Below are 15,909 nucleotides of genomic sequence, written 5' to 3'. Positions count from 1 at the left end.
GCCTTGAGCCAGTCACAGTCCTGTTCAAGCTGTTCTGGAAAAGCAGTTCTCTCTGGGTTCTCTCAAGCCTAGCTGGGTGACCTTGGGCCAGTCACAGTTCTCTTAGGGCTGTTCTCACAGAGCAGTTCTGTCAGAGTTCTTTCAGCCCTGCCTACCTCATGGGATGTCTGCTGTGGGGAAAGGAATGGAAAGGTGTTTGTAAGCTGCTTCGGGGAATTAAAACGGGGTATAAAAAAAAACAGCTCTTCTTCTCTTCCCCTCCCCCTAATCAGATGGCAAGTCAGCATCTCTGCCCATTAGAAATGACATGTGGGGCGGCATTATTTTGCTATATAAAGGCAGGAAGGAATGTGATGTAGGTGGTACACAAATGAAGTAAATAAAACATTTAGTTCCCCCACAGGCACCAACTTATTCAGTGGCCTCCAGGGACTCAATATTCTCTCAATTGTTGCAGATCCTTGCCCCTGCCAAGGAGAAAATCCGGGCCACTCCTGGCCAGCCTTGCAAGGTTGTAAACCACACCAGGATAATGTATCCGGGGGGGGGGGGCAGCACTGGGGGAAGAGCTAAAAGCAGGTGAGTGTCCCTCCAGCACGTCTGAACAGAATTCCACCTCTCGGAGAAACATTTCTTTAAAGGGAATCTGAATTGCCATATGCCAGTAGTTTTATTCCCCTGAGCCGTCTGGCAGGCCGAAGCAGGATAAAACCCGAAGCACAAGGTGGTGAAACGGCTGCAAAGTCAGCACATGTCTCTCTACTTTGTTGCAGTGCAAGAAGCCAATTTTTCCATTTTAAAGAATCTACTTTAAATCATTAGTGCTCAACCCCGCTGCTGACCCAGCAAAACGTGGCGCACAAGCGGGGGGGGGGAGGGGGGGAGAAAAACAAATCGCCTTTTCCATTCGTGCTCCTTATCATCTGTCAAAATCTCCTGCGCCTTCGCGGTGACACACAACAAAAGCGGAGTGTGAGGGAAAGGGTGTGTGTGTGTGTGTGTGTGTGAAAAGATTCTCACTGCGGCAGCCGGCTCTGGAAGGTTCTGCAAAGGCTTTCCAAGGGCCACACATGCTGTTATTCTTGCTTGCAATTTGGTCCTTCTAGCCCACCTGTCCTGGACCGAAAGGACGCTGGGCAGGAGCCAAACTGACAAAGCAAGGACAAGAGCTGCAGATGTGACAAACAGCAGGTGGGATTACTTGTGAGGGGCCCTGCTGGGTCCCCTTTGGCAGCCTGACTGAGGAACAGGCCTCTTTCCAATGTGCCGCCATTGATTAACAAAATGCTTCCTGTTCTCCATATGCAAAACACTTCCTGATGACACAAAGCACTTCCTGATCTCCAGATGCAAAATGCTTCCTGGTCTCCAGATGCAAAACACTTCCGGGTCTCTAGATGCAAAATGCTTCCTGGTTTCCACATGCAAAAACGCTTCCTGGTCTCCATGTGAAAAATGCTTCCTGATCTCCGTATACTGAGCTCCCTGCAGCACTTTATTTCTCCCACTAGGGTGTCCTGGAAAGAAGCAGGGGGAAAGGGCCTCTTTTCTATAAAAGAGGGTATGTTGTAAGGGGTGGCAGACCTAACAGACCTCTGAGTTTCACGTGTTTAGAGAGCCTAGAGGCAGAGAACACCAGTGGAGGTAGGCCAGCCCAGCGGACGGCACATATGGCAAAGTGGAGGGACAGCATCACATTCCAGACTCCAGGGAGCAAACACTTACCCCTTTGGACCTCTCCAAGGTCCTGAAAAGTCTCCTCCACTGCACACAGTCACATACTCCACAACCCACAGAGGTGACATTAACAAAAATTTCCGCGCTGAACTTGGTGTGATTTTTTAAAAAATCATTCTTCCCCACAACGACAGGTCTTGGGGGTTTCCCCTCTAGAATCCCAAGGCCCTTGATTCAGGACACAACGCATTTCTTAGGGCAGCGGTCCCCAGCATGGTGCTTAGGGGCACCACTCTGTTTCCTGCTTCCCCGCTTGCTGCTTGTCCATAGCGAGAGTTATACAATCTGAAGAGAAACCAGAGTGTCCTGGCCACAGCATCTCTGCCCCAATCCTGGTTTCCCACCACCTCATTGGAGGAGATACTCAAGATCACCTCAGAAGGCATCCTCATGCAGATCCTTGACTTGCAGAGCCCACGGCCACATGGAGGGAGTTAGGCCAATGCGTGGAAGCCGAGGCTGTGCTCAGAGGCAGCATCTCTCAGGATGCAGGCAAACCACCGAGGGAGACGGGGGCTGGTTTCGTACTCGTGAGCCTCATGGAGGCGGGCCACTCTGGGACTAGCCGAGCCCTTCACCGACTCCAACGAGGCTCTTCCGAGCTGCCTTTAATTGATTCCACTTCAGGGACTTGGGACTTCTCAGGGCGGGATGGCAGGCCGTTGCTTAAGTGAAGAAAATCGCCCAGCATCTGTGCGTCAACGTGAGCGGCAACTGATGAAGTGTTTTTCTGCGGCCTTCCCATTCTTCCGCAGGTGCCCCGAGACCGAGCCCGGCCCCGGAGGAGTGTGTAGCGGTTGTCGTAAATTGATTGTGGGAAATCCTGTACATGACAGGTGATTTGCACCATCTGCCGCAGACGGGGTCCGTGAAGGGAAGTGAGGCAGACGCCTTGGGATGTCCACACTCGGAAATCACCCGGGAAAGGGGCTGTAGCTGCTGATGGGGGGCTGGGATCCGTCAAAGGCAAGAGAGACGGTTCTCTCGTGAGGAGAGGGGAACATCTGGCCCAGCTGGCAGCATTTCACACAAGCATATCCTAACCAACGTGACTCTGCCAAGGGCTGGGCGGCAGAGCTGTCGGGCACCAAACCATCGCACTGGGGAGATTGGAAAATGTCCACAACAATGCTGAAAACCATCAAGGCCAGAATTGGGTATCTGGCAGCCAATGTGGGATTTGCTCAGTCTCCGGCTGTGAGTTTCTCAGGTCCTGTCAAGGATTCCAGATGTATTCCCGTGTAGCTGCATATGTTTGTGTACGTGTTTGATTGTAAGGGGGTGGTTGTCCCCCACTCCTTTCGCACAGTGAGATATCTGGCACCCCCAAACCGGGATCCCCAACTCCGCCCTCTCACAAAACCTGCAGCGGAGCAGGGATCTGCAGTGGAGAAGCGGGACTTCAGTCTTTTGGACCAGTCCCTGATTTACAATTTTTACCCCGATATATCCTTCACCACCACTTCACTGAGTTTTATGCCTGGATTTCCCAGCCGAGCAGAGGAAATAGCACTACGACTCTCGCCCAGGCAGATGATGGGAATGCAAAGATGTGAAGCAGAGAGGAGAGGAAAAGGCAAAGGGTTACAGTGGATGAGCGAGAGGGTTGTGGGTGTCCCGCAAAGGTGCAGGGGGTTGGACTAGATGATCCATGAGGGTCTAAGTATGTATTACTACAGAGCACAGGAATAGAACAAACCTTTTAGGAAGCAGCAGAGAAAGACCGAAGGCTGCCATTTTTGTTCTTTTTGGCTTGCTGACCAATATATTTTTATTCATTCATTTGTTTTTCAGTTTGTACTTACCCAGTTTTCAAGCTGACCAAAGCGTCTTCCACTCCTTTCTGGTTGTACTTGACCATGTACGCGTGCATCTCCTTGTAGTTATTCCGGATGTTTCTTTCCGTGCTCCCGTTCGGTACTGTCCCAAAGCGAAAAGGGGGTGAATACGCGTACGGCTGTTGAAACTGGAGGAAAGGGGAGGAAGAACGGACACGGGGCTATTCAAACCACGTCTGAGAAGGCAGCATTCCCCTCGCTTCAGGAACTCCTTTTGGAGAGTGTTGGGGCAGGGCAGGAGAGACCCAGATTCAAAATCCGTGTGGGCACAGAAGCTTGCTGGATGCCCTGGGGCCCATCCCACACTCACAGCCTAGCCTACCTCACAGGGTTGCTGTGTGGGTAAAACAGAAGTGAGGGGAATGAGGCAAGCCACTTGGAGTCCTCGATGGGGGGGAAGGCAGGGCATAAATTACATAAAATCAATGTATTTTAAAAGGCAATCTGCACATTTGCCATGGAACACGCAGGGTGCTGCCAAGGATTCAGGGGCCCGCTCTGGGAGGGCTCTCACAGGACACGGGCTCAACCTGCAGGGCCTCGTTTTTCACTCCGCCTTGTCTAATAACACAGACTTTATGACGCACAGCGATTGTGCAGACTGGTGCATTGCAGGGGCAACATCTGCAGCAAAGCACGAAGCCGTTTCCCAGATGCATCCCCCTCCCCACATGGCCGGCAAGCTCAAGACCCGTTTAACTGGATGCTCCCATGGAGAGAGAGCAAGATGGACGGCTGTGGGAGTGTCTGTAGCAGCAGAAAAGGGCAACAGTTCAGGAGCCCCTGGAAGATATCGGAGAAAGTGAGCTGTGACTCACAAAACCTCCTCCTCTGCCACTAATTCTGTGAGTCATTAAGAGGCTATTTCATTCCCGCTCTTTTCTCCTGCCACAGACAAACGTGGCCGCCCATCTTGATCGATCTGATGAAAGGAGCTGTGAGTCCCGAAAGCTCTTATCCTGCCCCATATGGTGCTCCTGGGAGGTGTTCCTGGACTCTTGCCATTTTCTCCTGCTGAGGACAGGCTCACCCACCCCCCCAATCTGAAGAAGAGACTTTGGGAAATTAGGGATAGGCCCAAAATGGCCAGTGATGAGCCTGGGGTGGGAGGGAAGATGCAAGATGTAGCACAGAGCCAGGAATGAAAGCACAGAAAGGTACTCAGTCCTGTTGGGGGTGCAGGAATGGAACCCGTGACCTTTTTCTTTCAGCCCCTTTCCCAGCCTGGCCCCCTCTGCAATTCATGTGCACCTGTGGGGAGGAAGGAAAGTAGAGCTGAAAAGCACCCACCTTCTTATCGCTCAGGCCGGTCACCTGGTCCACAAATTCCTCTTGGATCATGAAGGCGGCCAGGTTGGCTGTGTAGCTGGCCAGGAAGATGACCGCGAAGAAGGCCCAAACGGACACCATGATCTTGCTGGTGGTCCCTTTCGGGTTCTGAACGGGCACAGAATTGTTGAACACCAGGCCCCAGAGCAGCCACACAGCTTTGCCGATTGTGAAGGACGGCCCGTGGGGATCTGCAAGCACAAAAGAGCAGGGCTTGGGCCTACCTCGCAGGACAAGCTGAGCATCATCGCAGAGGCTCTACCACTGAGCTACAGTCCTTTCCCAGAGGCCTGCTGCTGAGCACCATGCCAGGACCCCCCATGGTGGCAAACAGGATCCTTAAGCTCTGAGCCCATCGAAGGCCGGGTCCTTTCTGTAGCTGTGCAGGTGAAACTGAAACATCAGACCTGAGCCCTGCAGCTCCTTGGGGACCAACCTCGCAATGGAAAACCTTCCTTTCACCCGAAACCCCTCCTTCCCTATAATCTTAATGTCTGATCTGGCCCCCAGACCCAATAAGCTTTTGAAAAGCCTCTCTGTTCCCTTGACCCAGGGTGGGTCAGCATAGTTGTGGGTGCAATGAATCAGTGCGACCAGGCGGACTTCTGGCTTATGAAAATGGCTCTCAAGGCTGTTAGAAAACCCGAAGTCAGAGCCGATAAGTATTACAGACGCCCTCTGGGTTCTCGAGATAAGGGCAGTATACAGGCGATTACAAACAAAAGGAAAGGAACGGGCAGGTTTCCCTGCTCCCCTCCGCCTCCGGGGGAAGGAAAGTAGAGGCACAAATCTCCCTGCAAGAGGCCACTGGGGGCTTCAGCGTTGGGGCAGAGGGTCGATGGGGGGCAGAAAGAGGGCCCAGGCGCCTCATCCCCCCCCCCTTCCCCTTCCTTTTAATCATCCTACTGGCGGCTGGAGATCAAGTCTCCCATGGCCATGTCCTTGGAGGTCTTAGTGGGGGGGGGGGGGTTAGCCGTTTTTATTTCGCCGCCTGGCATCTTGGCTCTTTGTATACGCATTCTGGATTGTATGTCGTTTTTAGGGGAGTTATATTGGGGTTTTTTATATATTGTAACCTGCCACGAGCCGTTTTGGGAGTGGCAGGCTAAAAATTGAATAAATAAAATAAAAAAATAAAACAAATCCCACAGAGTGAGCCAGTTACTGACCAACAGAAGAAGAAGAACGGTTTTAATACCCTGCTTTCTCACTGCCTGAAGGAACCTCAAAGCGGCTTACAATCCCTTCCTCTCCCCACAACAGGCACCCCTGGAGGGAGGTGGGGCTGAGGGGGCTCTGACAGGACTGCATGGTCAGAACAGCACTATCAGGACTGTGACTGGCCCAAGGTCAGCCAGCTGGCTGCATGTGGAGGAGGAGCAGGGAATCCAACCCGGCTCACCAGGTTAGAAGCTGCTGCTCTTAACCAAAGCTTGGGACTGGTTTGTTGCATCCCTTAAGCACAGCATCCCATGGTCAGTCTGTAGATTGGCACGGGACATTCCCACCAGGCACGGGTGCTGCCAGCAAGTGCATGTCACAGGACAGGGGCCACCACCCTCCCCGGGGACCGCTAACCAGGCCAAAAGCTGGAATCAGCTAAGCTAGGGGTTGGTGAGGTGGGGCTTTGTGGTTGCTTTTGAAGTGAAGTGTGCTCAGGCGAGTGGAAGTCTTTCCAAGCTCTGAGCTTTTGGGTCAAGCAAAACGACAGATCGTGGGGGAAACATCTCCAGTTGGTTAGCTGAATCCTCCCAGAGTTCACACACACACACACACAAACACAAAATTCCTCAAAGTCCAGCCAAATAAAGTGCCCCCAAGAAACATCCAGCTTGACCAGAAGTTGTCCTTCTGAGAGGAAGGGAGAAGTCCGAAGAGGGCATGAAGCTCAGCTGGTTGTCTTTGGGAAATGGGCCCTTTCATGTTTCGCTCTGAAAGAATGGTCTGTGTTGGCTCAGACGGAGCTCTCCTGAAACGTCCTTTGAGGGAACAAAAGCCTGCCCAACAGGGAAGGGGGGAAGGCTTCCGGAACGGGTCTCCTGCCGCCTCCGCTGTGGGCTCTAATTGTTTCCTGAGAAGGGAAAGGGCAGGCGGGGGGAGGGGGAGCGAGCGAGCGAGCAAGCGAGCTGAGCGGGGTCTCTTCTGTGCAGCGCAGAACACGGACGCCTACCTCTCCCTTGCGCCAAGTTCCGGTTGTAGCCGACGGGGCTGAAGTACTCGAACACAAAGACCGCGATGGCAGAGACAATCAGCAGCATGACGAACATCATCACCCAGACAGAAGCGCTGAAAGGTTCTGCAGAGAGAGGAAAGGGGGGCGCGGGTTACGAGGGCAGGGAGGGGCTCCTGTTGGAAGCACAGCAGATGGCTTTAAACTAGGTGTAGAATGGTATCTGCTAAATGGGGGGGGGGTTCGCGGAGTAGTTCAGCAGTGGAAGGGGCTGCCTAAGGAGGTGGGGAGCTCCCCCTCACTGGCGGTCTTCAAGCAGGGGCTGGACAGATCCTTCTCCTGGAGGCTGGAGGCTGATCCTGCGTTGAGTAGGAAGTGGGACTAGATGGCCTCTAACAGAACCCTCCAACTCTAGGATTCTATAATTAAGCAGATTTGCTGTCCAATACTTTTAAGATGTGCAATTTAATAGCTGGCAGGAAGCTGTCACAGAGGTGCCAGGTATACTGTGCAGCATTTTTTGTTTAAGTGAAACCTGCCAAAGTATACGGGTGGAAAAAAGATAACCAAGCCAAATCTGTCTATAGAAAAATGGGAAGAGAAAGAGAGAGAGAGAGAGAGAGAGAGAGAGAGAGTCTTACCCAGGAAAGCGGATGGAGACACTGTGCCATTGCTCCGGGACACCATGACGCTGATCCCCGTCTCCACAAACGGCACGGAAAAATCCACCACCTCGGAACGCTCCCCGTTAATTGTGAGGGAGCCCACAGCCATCACAGCCTGCTTCTTCACCACCTGAGGGGGGGGAGCGAGAAAGGGGGGATAATCCCAGCCCACCTGCAGGGCCCCGGCTGAATCCTGGGTCAAGCACTGAAGGGAAGGGCTCTTGGGCCCAACGGGACTTACTTCCCCAATCATCCCATTCCACTCGTTATTGATCTTCTTCCCGTGCTTCCCGTTGGTCACCAGGTAGAGGTCGTAGGTGAACTTGATGGCCTTGGAGAGCTTCTTGAGGATGTCGATGCAAAAACCCTTGCAGCACTTCTTCACGTTCCGCCCTTCCTTGGTGATGTTGCTGCAACCACAAAGGACAACCCGTTATGCTTTTCGGGGCAGGAAAGAAAGGTCTCGGACGACAAGCCCGTAGGCAGAGGCGGGCATGGCACCATGACCCTCCCCTGGAGGTGCTGGCTGACAGCCTCTGGAGGGGGGACAGGACAAAATCTCAGGGGAACTGGAACTCGAGACATCAGGAGAGCCCTGCTGGATCAGGCCAATAAGTTGTGCCTGGTCCCTTCAACCCAGAGGTTTTATTTAGGGCAGCACCTGATTAAGCTGGTGGTTTCAATTCTGTTTTGTTGACATATTTTATTTATATCACAAGTCGGCTTGAGTTCCGTAAGGTGGAAAGGCGGCTTATAAATGTTTTAAAGAAATAACAAGTGCAGCTTTCAGAAGGCCTGGAATATTGGCAGGTCAAGGAAGAACAGGCCAATCTTTGGTTCCGAAGCTTTAATGACTTTTCTTTCAAGTCCTTCCGAGGGGGGGGGGATAGCAAAGGGAGGGAAAAATAGCCAGAGGAAATCCTTAAAAGAATGAGAGACTTAATAACCAGGCACATTTGCCAGTCCCCCTAACCCAGTTTGGAGCTGCTCCCCCCATTTCAGGACTATCAGGAAGTGGGGGAAGGAGCCTCCCCCAAAACAGGGCAAGAAGCTGGGAATAAATGCTCCAACTACTTCACTTGCAAGTGATGTAAGTTTTTTTTTGAGGGGGGGGGCAATGCTCTTTGTTAAGAAACGAATTCCGCCTGCTTGGAATCCCCTCTCTGTGCATGTCATGTTTATTTCCAGCTCCTTCCCTCCCCGTTCCCGGCACGGTCGCCCCCTGGCAGCCCTAAAGCCAGGTCAGATTCGGGACATACTTGATGACGACAAACTTCCGGCACGGCACGGTGTTCTTCACGCACGTCTCCGTCAAGGGATCCATGTCCTCCACAATGACAAAGGGGGCTTCTTCCAAGGTGACGATGCTGAGATGGTTGTTGTCCGGGTCGCTGTCGTTGAAGGAATTGAAGCGGGGCCAGACGGAATACTTGTGGGTCAGCGTCTTGTTCTCCCATTTCCCCACCTGCCAGGCAAAAGGCAAAGGCAGCTGAGGGGCAGCCCTTCCTGGCCCTGTCGCTCTCCGGAAGCGGGAAACTTACTGGGATGTCACCTCTGAGAAAGTGGATGCTCCCGGCCAGGCCACGAGGCCATCTGGCCCAGAAGTCTCCATTAACTTGGGATGCTTGAACAATCGTGAGGGCAAACAGCCTCTTCACCAGCTGCAAACAGGAAGCAGATACTTTGTCTATCTGCTTGACCGTTTGCCACCAGTCTGAGCCTCTTCCTCATGTTACGGAGCAGTTTCCTCAGAGGTCTCTCAGCTTCACCTACCTCACAGGGTGTCTGCTGTAGGGAGAGGAAGGGAAGATGATTGGAATCTGCTTGGAGACACATGTGACCAGCTGGATGACCTTGGGCAAGACCCAGTTCTCTCAGAGCTCTCTCAGACCCATCAACCTCACAGGGGGTGGGCTGTGGGGAGGGGAAGGGAAGGGAAGGGAAAGCTGTTTGTAAGCCACTTTGGGACTCCTTCAGGTAGTTAAAAGCGGGGTATAAAGAACCTCAGCTCTTCTTCAAGGTAGCCCTGCTTGGATTTCCTTATCAAACTTCCTCTCCTTGCATAGATCAATTCCAGAAAGCTCAGTCGAGCCATCAAAATTAAGAGGATAGAAGTAAAACATTAGAGTGGATTCTCGTCGTTTGGCCCTTGGAAGGACTGCAGAGGAAGAGGCTGGGTATAAAATTCGCCCCAGAAGGAACACAAAGGGACAACACTAATCAGCGAGAAGGAAGGAAGAGTTCCCTTTATTGCGCACTAAAAGATATTCATAGATCTTCCGATTTTATAAGCACGGGCGTAATTCTCACAAGACCGCTTGGAGCATGGGCTGAGCAGAATGACGTACCATTTTACTGCAGCGGTCCAGTTTTTTGGGGGGCGGGCATGTAAAAAGGGAAGGAAGAATGACTGGAAGGAGACCCATTTTGAGGAGGACGGAGGCTATGTCATTAACACGCAAGACCATATGATTGGAAGGGGAGATGTCCTGCAATACAGCAAAGAAAAACTTAACGGCGGCCGGGAGACTTTGGGATCTCAACTGCTTTTCCCCGCTGTTTGTCTCTCCAACAGACTGCCTCTGGGTGTGGGTGATCCATTTACTCCCTTCATTTGCACCCCGGCTCTCTGCCCCAATTTATTTAATTCATTTATATCCCACCTTTCTACTCAGTGACAACCCAAAGCGAGTAGTTCATTCTCCAACAACCCTGCGAGGAAATCTAGGCTGAGAGTTAGTGACAATCCCAAGGTAGTCCAGAAAACTTCCATGGCCCAAGTGGGGACTTGAACCCAGGTCTTTCAGGCACGAGCCCGAAGCTCTTACCCCCCCCCCCACACACAACTTTGTAGGCCTTAAAAGTGCCTCTGGATCCAAACTCTGCTCTCCCCATTTAGTCGCAGTCGATATGAACGAGACACAGCGCTCTTGCAGAAGAATTGCAACTGCAAATTAATTGAGAAGCTCAGCTAAGTTCCATCTCCTGGCCTTTCCGCCTCGCTTGGGATCCCTCGAAAGCCAAATGCCAGGGTTCCAGCAGGGCCACGCTCCGTGCAAAGGTAGGGAACAAAGGCCTGGCGGCTGCCACTCTCAAAGCGGTGGGAGGAGGGGGGATAAAAGGGCAACAGGTGCGAAACGCGGCATTCTATCCTTAGCGACACGGCCCTCTGTCGTCACTCAGCGCTAGCAGACTGCTCAATTAACGTCTCCCATTAAAATTCACCTTTGCACGGAGCGCTCGTTTTGGTTCGTTTGCGTAAAATCAATTATCGCTATTCGTCTAATTGTTTGAAAAATCCTTAGACCTCCAACACACTGAGATGAAGTCTGGAGCCACTGAGCTTACAGGACCCCTAAGGAGGAAACTGCCCTGGGCGGGGGGCGGAGGGGGGGCTTGATCCTCTACCTCTGTGTGTAAAGTAGTGTTTCTCTTTGTCCACCTCGAACCTACTGTCCATCAGCTTCACTGGATGCCCTCCAGTTCTAGTCTTTTGGGAGAGGGAGAAAAAAATGTCTCTTTGTCCACTCTCTCCACCTCGTGCATCATGATACAAACCTCTATAAGAACATAGGAAGAGTTCTCCTGGGCCTGTGTTTCAATAGATGGCTGGACTACTGACCTACAGAGACAACTACATTTTCTGGAAACTCCTCTGGCTCCGTTGACTTGCTGGCCTGATAAGGAGGCTGCAGCTCCGGCACTTGACCGGCTATTACCCTGCTGCTCTTTGACCACTGCCCCTCGCTGGCATCCCCCCTGAACCTCTTGCTCACGTGTGTGTGTGGCTGGATGCAGTCAGATGACCATCCTGGAAGACGTGGTGCAGAACCCAGAGTGCCTCGGGGCTTTTGCTCCCAGGGTGCCTCGGGGCTGAAGTGATCACAGTGTCCCAACCAGTGAGATCTCAGTAGGCCCGTCCCCATAAGCCTCCTCCCTAGGGTTGCCAGCCTCTGGGTGAGGCCTGGAGATCTCCCCAAACACTGATCTCCAGTTGAGAGAGATCAGTCCCCTTGGAGGTTTAAGATGCTTAGGGCTGATCCTGCGTAGAGCAGGGGGTTGGACTAGATGGCCTTTATGGCCCCTTCCAACTCCATGATTCTATGATTCTGTGAGCAAACAGCCGCTTGGGAGGGTGGGCTTCATGGCACTGGGGCCCCTCCCCTGGATCCACACCCAAATCTCCAAGCAGAGCCCAACCCAGTTTCTCCCCCAAATGTGATCCCCCCCCATACACACACACACACACACACAAGAATGTTGGGGCAGAAGGAGGCCTGCTCACTTTCTCCCACTCCCGGGTCTGGTTCAGGACGATGACCACCAATCTGGGGTGCGCCTGGTAGCCGTCTTCGGTGAAGGACAAGTCCTTCTCTTCCCAGGTCATGTTCATCATAAACCTAGAGAGAAAAGAAATGTCCAGAGGGAAAATTAATGAGCTGGCCAACAATTAATGAGCGAGCTAATTCAGTCGTTGGATTAACCCGGGCAATAAATCCTCCGCTTTGCTGCAAAACCACCTTTAGGGGGGGGTGCAAAAGCCAATCCTCCGTGTCGGCCTCTGGGAATTGGGCCCGCTAAGATCCACGAGGATGACTTCCTGAGCAGGGGTGAATGAGCGCAGCCCAAAGGGACCGGGGAAGCATCCTCCGAATCGGCAGCCAAAACGTTAGGCAGATGTGGCTCATGCAGAAATGGCAGCCTGCCACGTATCCTCTTGTCGGCTGCAATTCAGACAGGACCGAAAAGCAGGGAAGCGTCAGGACTTCCTGCCCACAGTGCAAAAAAACAAAAATTAAAAAACCCCACTATGCAGATAAGAGTCCCAAAGAAGCAGAAGGATCAACAAGATACCCCGTTTCCCTGATAGCAACAAGAGCTTGAGAGATGGAGAAGGCCAAATCGGCCCTGGGCTTGTGCGAGGAGACACGGAGGGAAGGGCCCAGTGGCTGGATAAGATGCACAATTAAGTCGACAGGACATGATATGCAACTATGTGACATAAATACAAATATCTATGATATAGATCCTATCACAAATAAACGAAGCCTCCCCAGCAACACTGAAAGCTTCAAAGATGGAGAAACCCAGGTCTGCCCTAGGTGAAAGTATTGATGAAAGGAGTCAAAAAGGGGAGGGCCAATGGCTGGATTCACAAACCAATGCGCCATTAAGCCAGGAGCCCATTCAAGATTCAGATTTGCGCCAAACCACTGGCAGCGCCGTGGTGCTCTTGAACGGGGACCATGACACGCTATGAGGGAAATACACACAGAACCCAAACGAACCTTGCCAAATGTTGCCCGCACATCATTGCAGGTGAGCAACCCCCCTCCCCTTGGTGCACACTGGCAGAAGGCAGGGAAGGCGGCAGCATCTCTAAAAGCCTGTCCCCTCCCCCCCCCCAAAGGCTGGCTTTAAAACCCAACTAAAAGCGGTAACATCCCCGACACATCATAAACGTCCAACTCGCTGACTGGCAAGAACTACCCGTGCGATGATGCCCAGCTTGCAGAACACAGTCGAAGAATCCTGGGCCCTGCCACAAACTGACAGTTTGGCTCCCCTTAACTCAGTAGCCAGCAAAATCATGGAATCAGAGATTCATAAAGTTGTAAGGGTCCTCTGGTCCAACCCCCTGCAGAATGCAGGGAAGTCACAAGTACCTGCCCACCCACAGTGACCCCAATTCCATGCCCAGGGGGAATTGGCAGAGGGGTTCCTATAAAGCAACAGTCCCCATCGTCTGGAAGCCCATGGGCCCTGGTGGACTTCTGGCCCAGCTACCACACCATGGCTGCCAGAGGAGACAGAGCTGGCCCCAAAACCTAAGGGCACAGCCTAAGGGCACCTCTGGGCACCACACTGGGAACCTCTGCTCTAAAGTCTAAACCACCCAGACAACACTTTCTATCTCCGCAGTGGATTCGGACGTGCCTCTAGTTTGCCTGAACGAGGGCCGGTGGGAACATGTCAGCCAATACGGAAAGGAGCAACCGGGCTGCCGCTTCTCAAGCCGGAAAGGCTATGAAGTCCTTCCTCGGTTTCACCCGCTAACTGATCCTGTCATTCGACGCCTTGTCTTGTTCTGGAGCAACGGGGGTGGGGAGAGCAGCTATATTTGATCCACAGATACGGCACCGAGGGCTCAAAATAAATTCTCCCGAGATGTTATCAAGTCATTTAAGAGCGAGGTTATTCCTGGCGTCGGTGATGGATTTTGTTCAGATGCTCTTTTGGAACATTTTAACTTTGGCCTCGATCCATCAGGGACCTTCCGGAAAGGGCTGGACATAACTCTGTTGCTCGGCCTTCTGAGACACCGGATTTTGGGTTCTCAACTGCTGGCAGCTGTACAGACCTCGTGCGTGGTCCCCTTGCATAAACAAACAACCAGAATGGTCCCCAAGATCTTGGTTCCTGGTCCCAAAGTGGTTTCCAGTTGCCATCCCTTCCTCTCCCCACAACAGACACCCTATGAGGTTGGTGAGCGTGAGAGAACCCTGAGAGAACTGCTCTGTGAGAACAGCTCTAACAGGACTGGGACTGGCCCAAGGTCACCCAGCTGGCTGCATGTGGAGGAGGGGTAGGGAATCAAATCCGGTTCTACAGATCACTCTCACCACACTGACTTCTGGAAGCAAGGATGGCAACTTGAGCCTCGCCTCTGCCCCGAATCCACACAGAGGGTGAGAGATCTTTATCCGTTCCTTTTTCCTCAAGTGCCCTAAGGGCCCTTCCCCCAAACTGTTGCAAGGACGACAACACAATTATGTCCCTGAAGCCCTTTGGACGCTGAAAGTGCTATATAAATGCTAATGCAGACTAACAGGGCTCCCGGCCTGAAGCTATATAAATGCTAAGTTATTTATTAAGTTCTGCACCTGTCCAAAACAGAGTGGGTGCAAATCCACAGGAAGCCCCTGCAGCTATGCATGTTGATCTCTCACCAAAGGATTAACCAAAGCCTGTGGCATTCAGGGATCCAAAGATCAACCTCACAAAGGAGGAAGCCTTGAAGGCTTCAGCTAGGTTTGCAAAGAGAACACACTCCAGGGCCCAAAAAGGATCGCTTGCCCTTGCACAGCAGAGCCGGTCTCGGAGGGCAAGGGGTCTTCCAAGGGGGCTCATCTGCCAAGACCACGGCTCTGGGAAGCTCTGGGGGATGTCAAAAGCGTCGTGGACTCAGATAACCGAGGAATTAACTTTTTTTTAAAGGGGGGATTAAGAGAATTCAAAAAGCCGGCCTGACAAAGCCGTTGCCTTTTTTCCTGGCTAGGGAGGCATCTTTAAAGACCCAAAGAAAGTGGAAGCGAACTCGGAAGGGAGGGGGCAGTAGGCAGCTTGACAGCTGTCTCAGGTGATATACTCCGGGCGTTATCAAGGGCAGCAGCAGAGTCAGAGGCAGAGAGAGAGAGAGAGGGAGATGTCCTCTCCGTTCATCCATTGCCACAGGAGCTGTCCCCAGGGGCTGTGGGAGGGTTTATCTGGATTGTTCTGCCTCGGCTACCGGAACTTCTTGGATGCCAAATAGTCACGACCCAATCACGTATCCTCACTTGTTCTTCCATACAGCTCTTAATGTGGAATGATAATTGGGTGGTTCTACCCCCCCCCACCCGCCCGCTAGATTTGGCAACGCTCTGGAGACACCTTGTGGCCACTGGTGGTAATCCTGTGACAAAATTCCCGGCCCAATGCAGGGGGACTTCCGGGTGGCCCAACAACCGGGATGTCCAGCTCAGGCACTGGAGGGCAGAAGCAGTAGCCAGAAGCCCCAAATTCCCTCTTGGGACAGGATGGCGTGAGGGGTGAACTAGACTTGCACGGGCAGCACACGGACACATTCCCTGGACGCCCATCACTGCAGCCCTCGGACACACTCTGCTCCGGGACTTCAGATTGAGGTTTCAACGCAGAATCATAGACTTAGAAGGGACCCTAGAGGTCATACAGTCCAGCCCCCCTGCTCACTGCAGAATCAGCCTGAAGAAACCCTGGCAAGACATGGAGCAGCCACAGAGATTAAAAAATAAATTGGGCATGTCGTTCGGCACAAAGGTTTTTGGGTTTTTTTTAGGAGGTGTAAAAGAACAAATCTGGAGATGACAAAATGCTCCACACTGATGCTCCATGTGGCTCTTCAGTGCGTAGGAGGGTGCTCCCAATG

The 15,909-nt window shown here is 52.5% G+C and overlaps 1 protein-coding gene across 5 annotated transcripts in view; it reads right to left on the bottom strand.

The window, feature by feature from the left end:
• GRIN2A (glutamate ionotropic receptor NMDA type subunit 2A) overlaps positions 1-15,909 on the bottom strand; it is a 118,343-nt gene that overhangs the window by 23,294 nt on the left and 79,140 nt on the right. For all 5 annotated transcript variants that reach the window (XR_013227181.1, XM_077316285.1, XM_077316286.1 and 2 more), the window contains 7 exons: positions 12,025-12,139; positions 8,999-9,204; positions 7,981-8,149; positions 7,716-7,869; positions 7,075-7,200; positions 4,866-5,095; positions 3,543-3,703 (listed from right to left, as the gene is read on the bottom strand). Coding sequence is in view for 4 of the 5 variants with exons in the window: in XM_077316285.1 (XP_077172400.1) it covers positions 3,543-3,703; positions 4,866-5,095; positions 7,075-7,200; positions 7,716-7,869; positions 7,981-8,149; positions 8,999-9,204; positions 12,025-12,139 (1,161 nt within the window). In the remaining variant the exon portion in view is untranslated. The remainder of the gene's footprint in view (positions 1-3,542; positions 3,704-4,865; positions 5,096-7,074; positions 7,201-7,715; positions 7,870-7,980; positions 8,150-8,998; positions 9,205-12,024; positions 12,140-15,909) is intronic.

This window comes from Paroedura picta, chromosome 17 (assembly GCF_049243985.1).
Source record: "Paroedura picta isolate Pp20150507F chromosome 17, Ppicta_v3.0, whole genome shotgun sequence".
Lineage (NCBI taxonomy): Eukaryota > Metazoa > Chordata > Lepidosauria > Squamata > Gekkonidae > Paroedura > Paroedura picta.
This window is presented reverse-complemented; position numbering and strand designations above follow the sequence as displayed.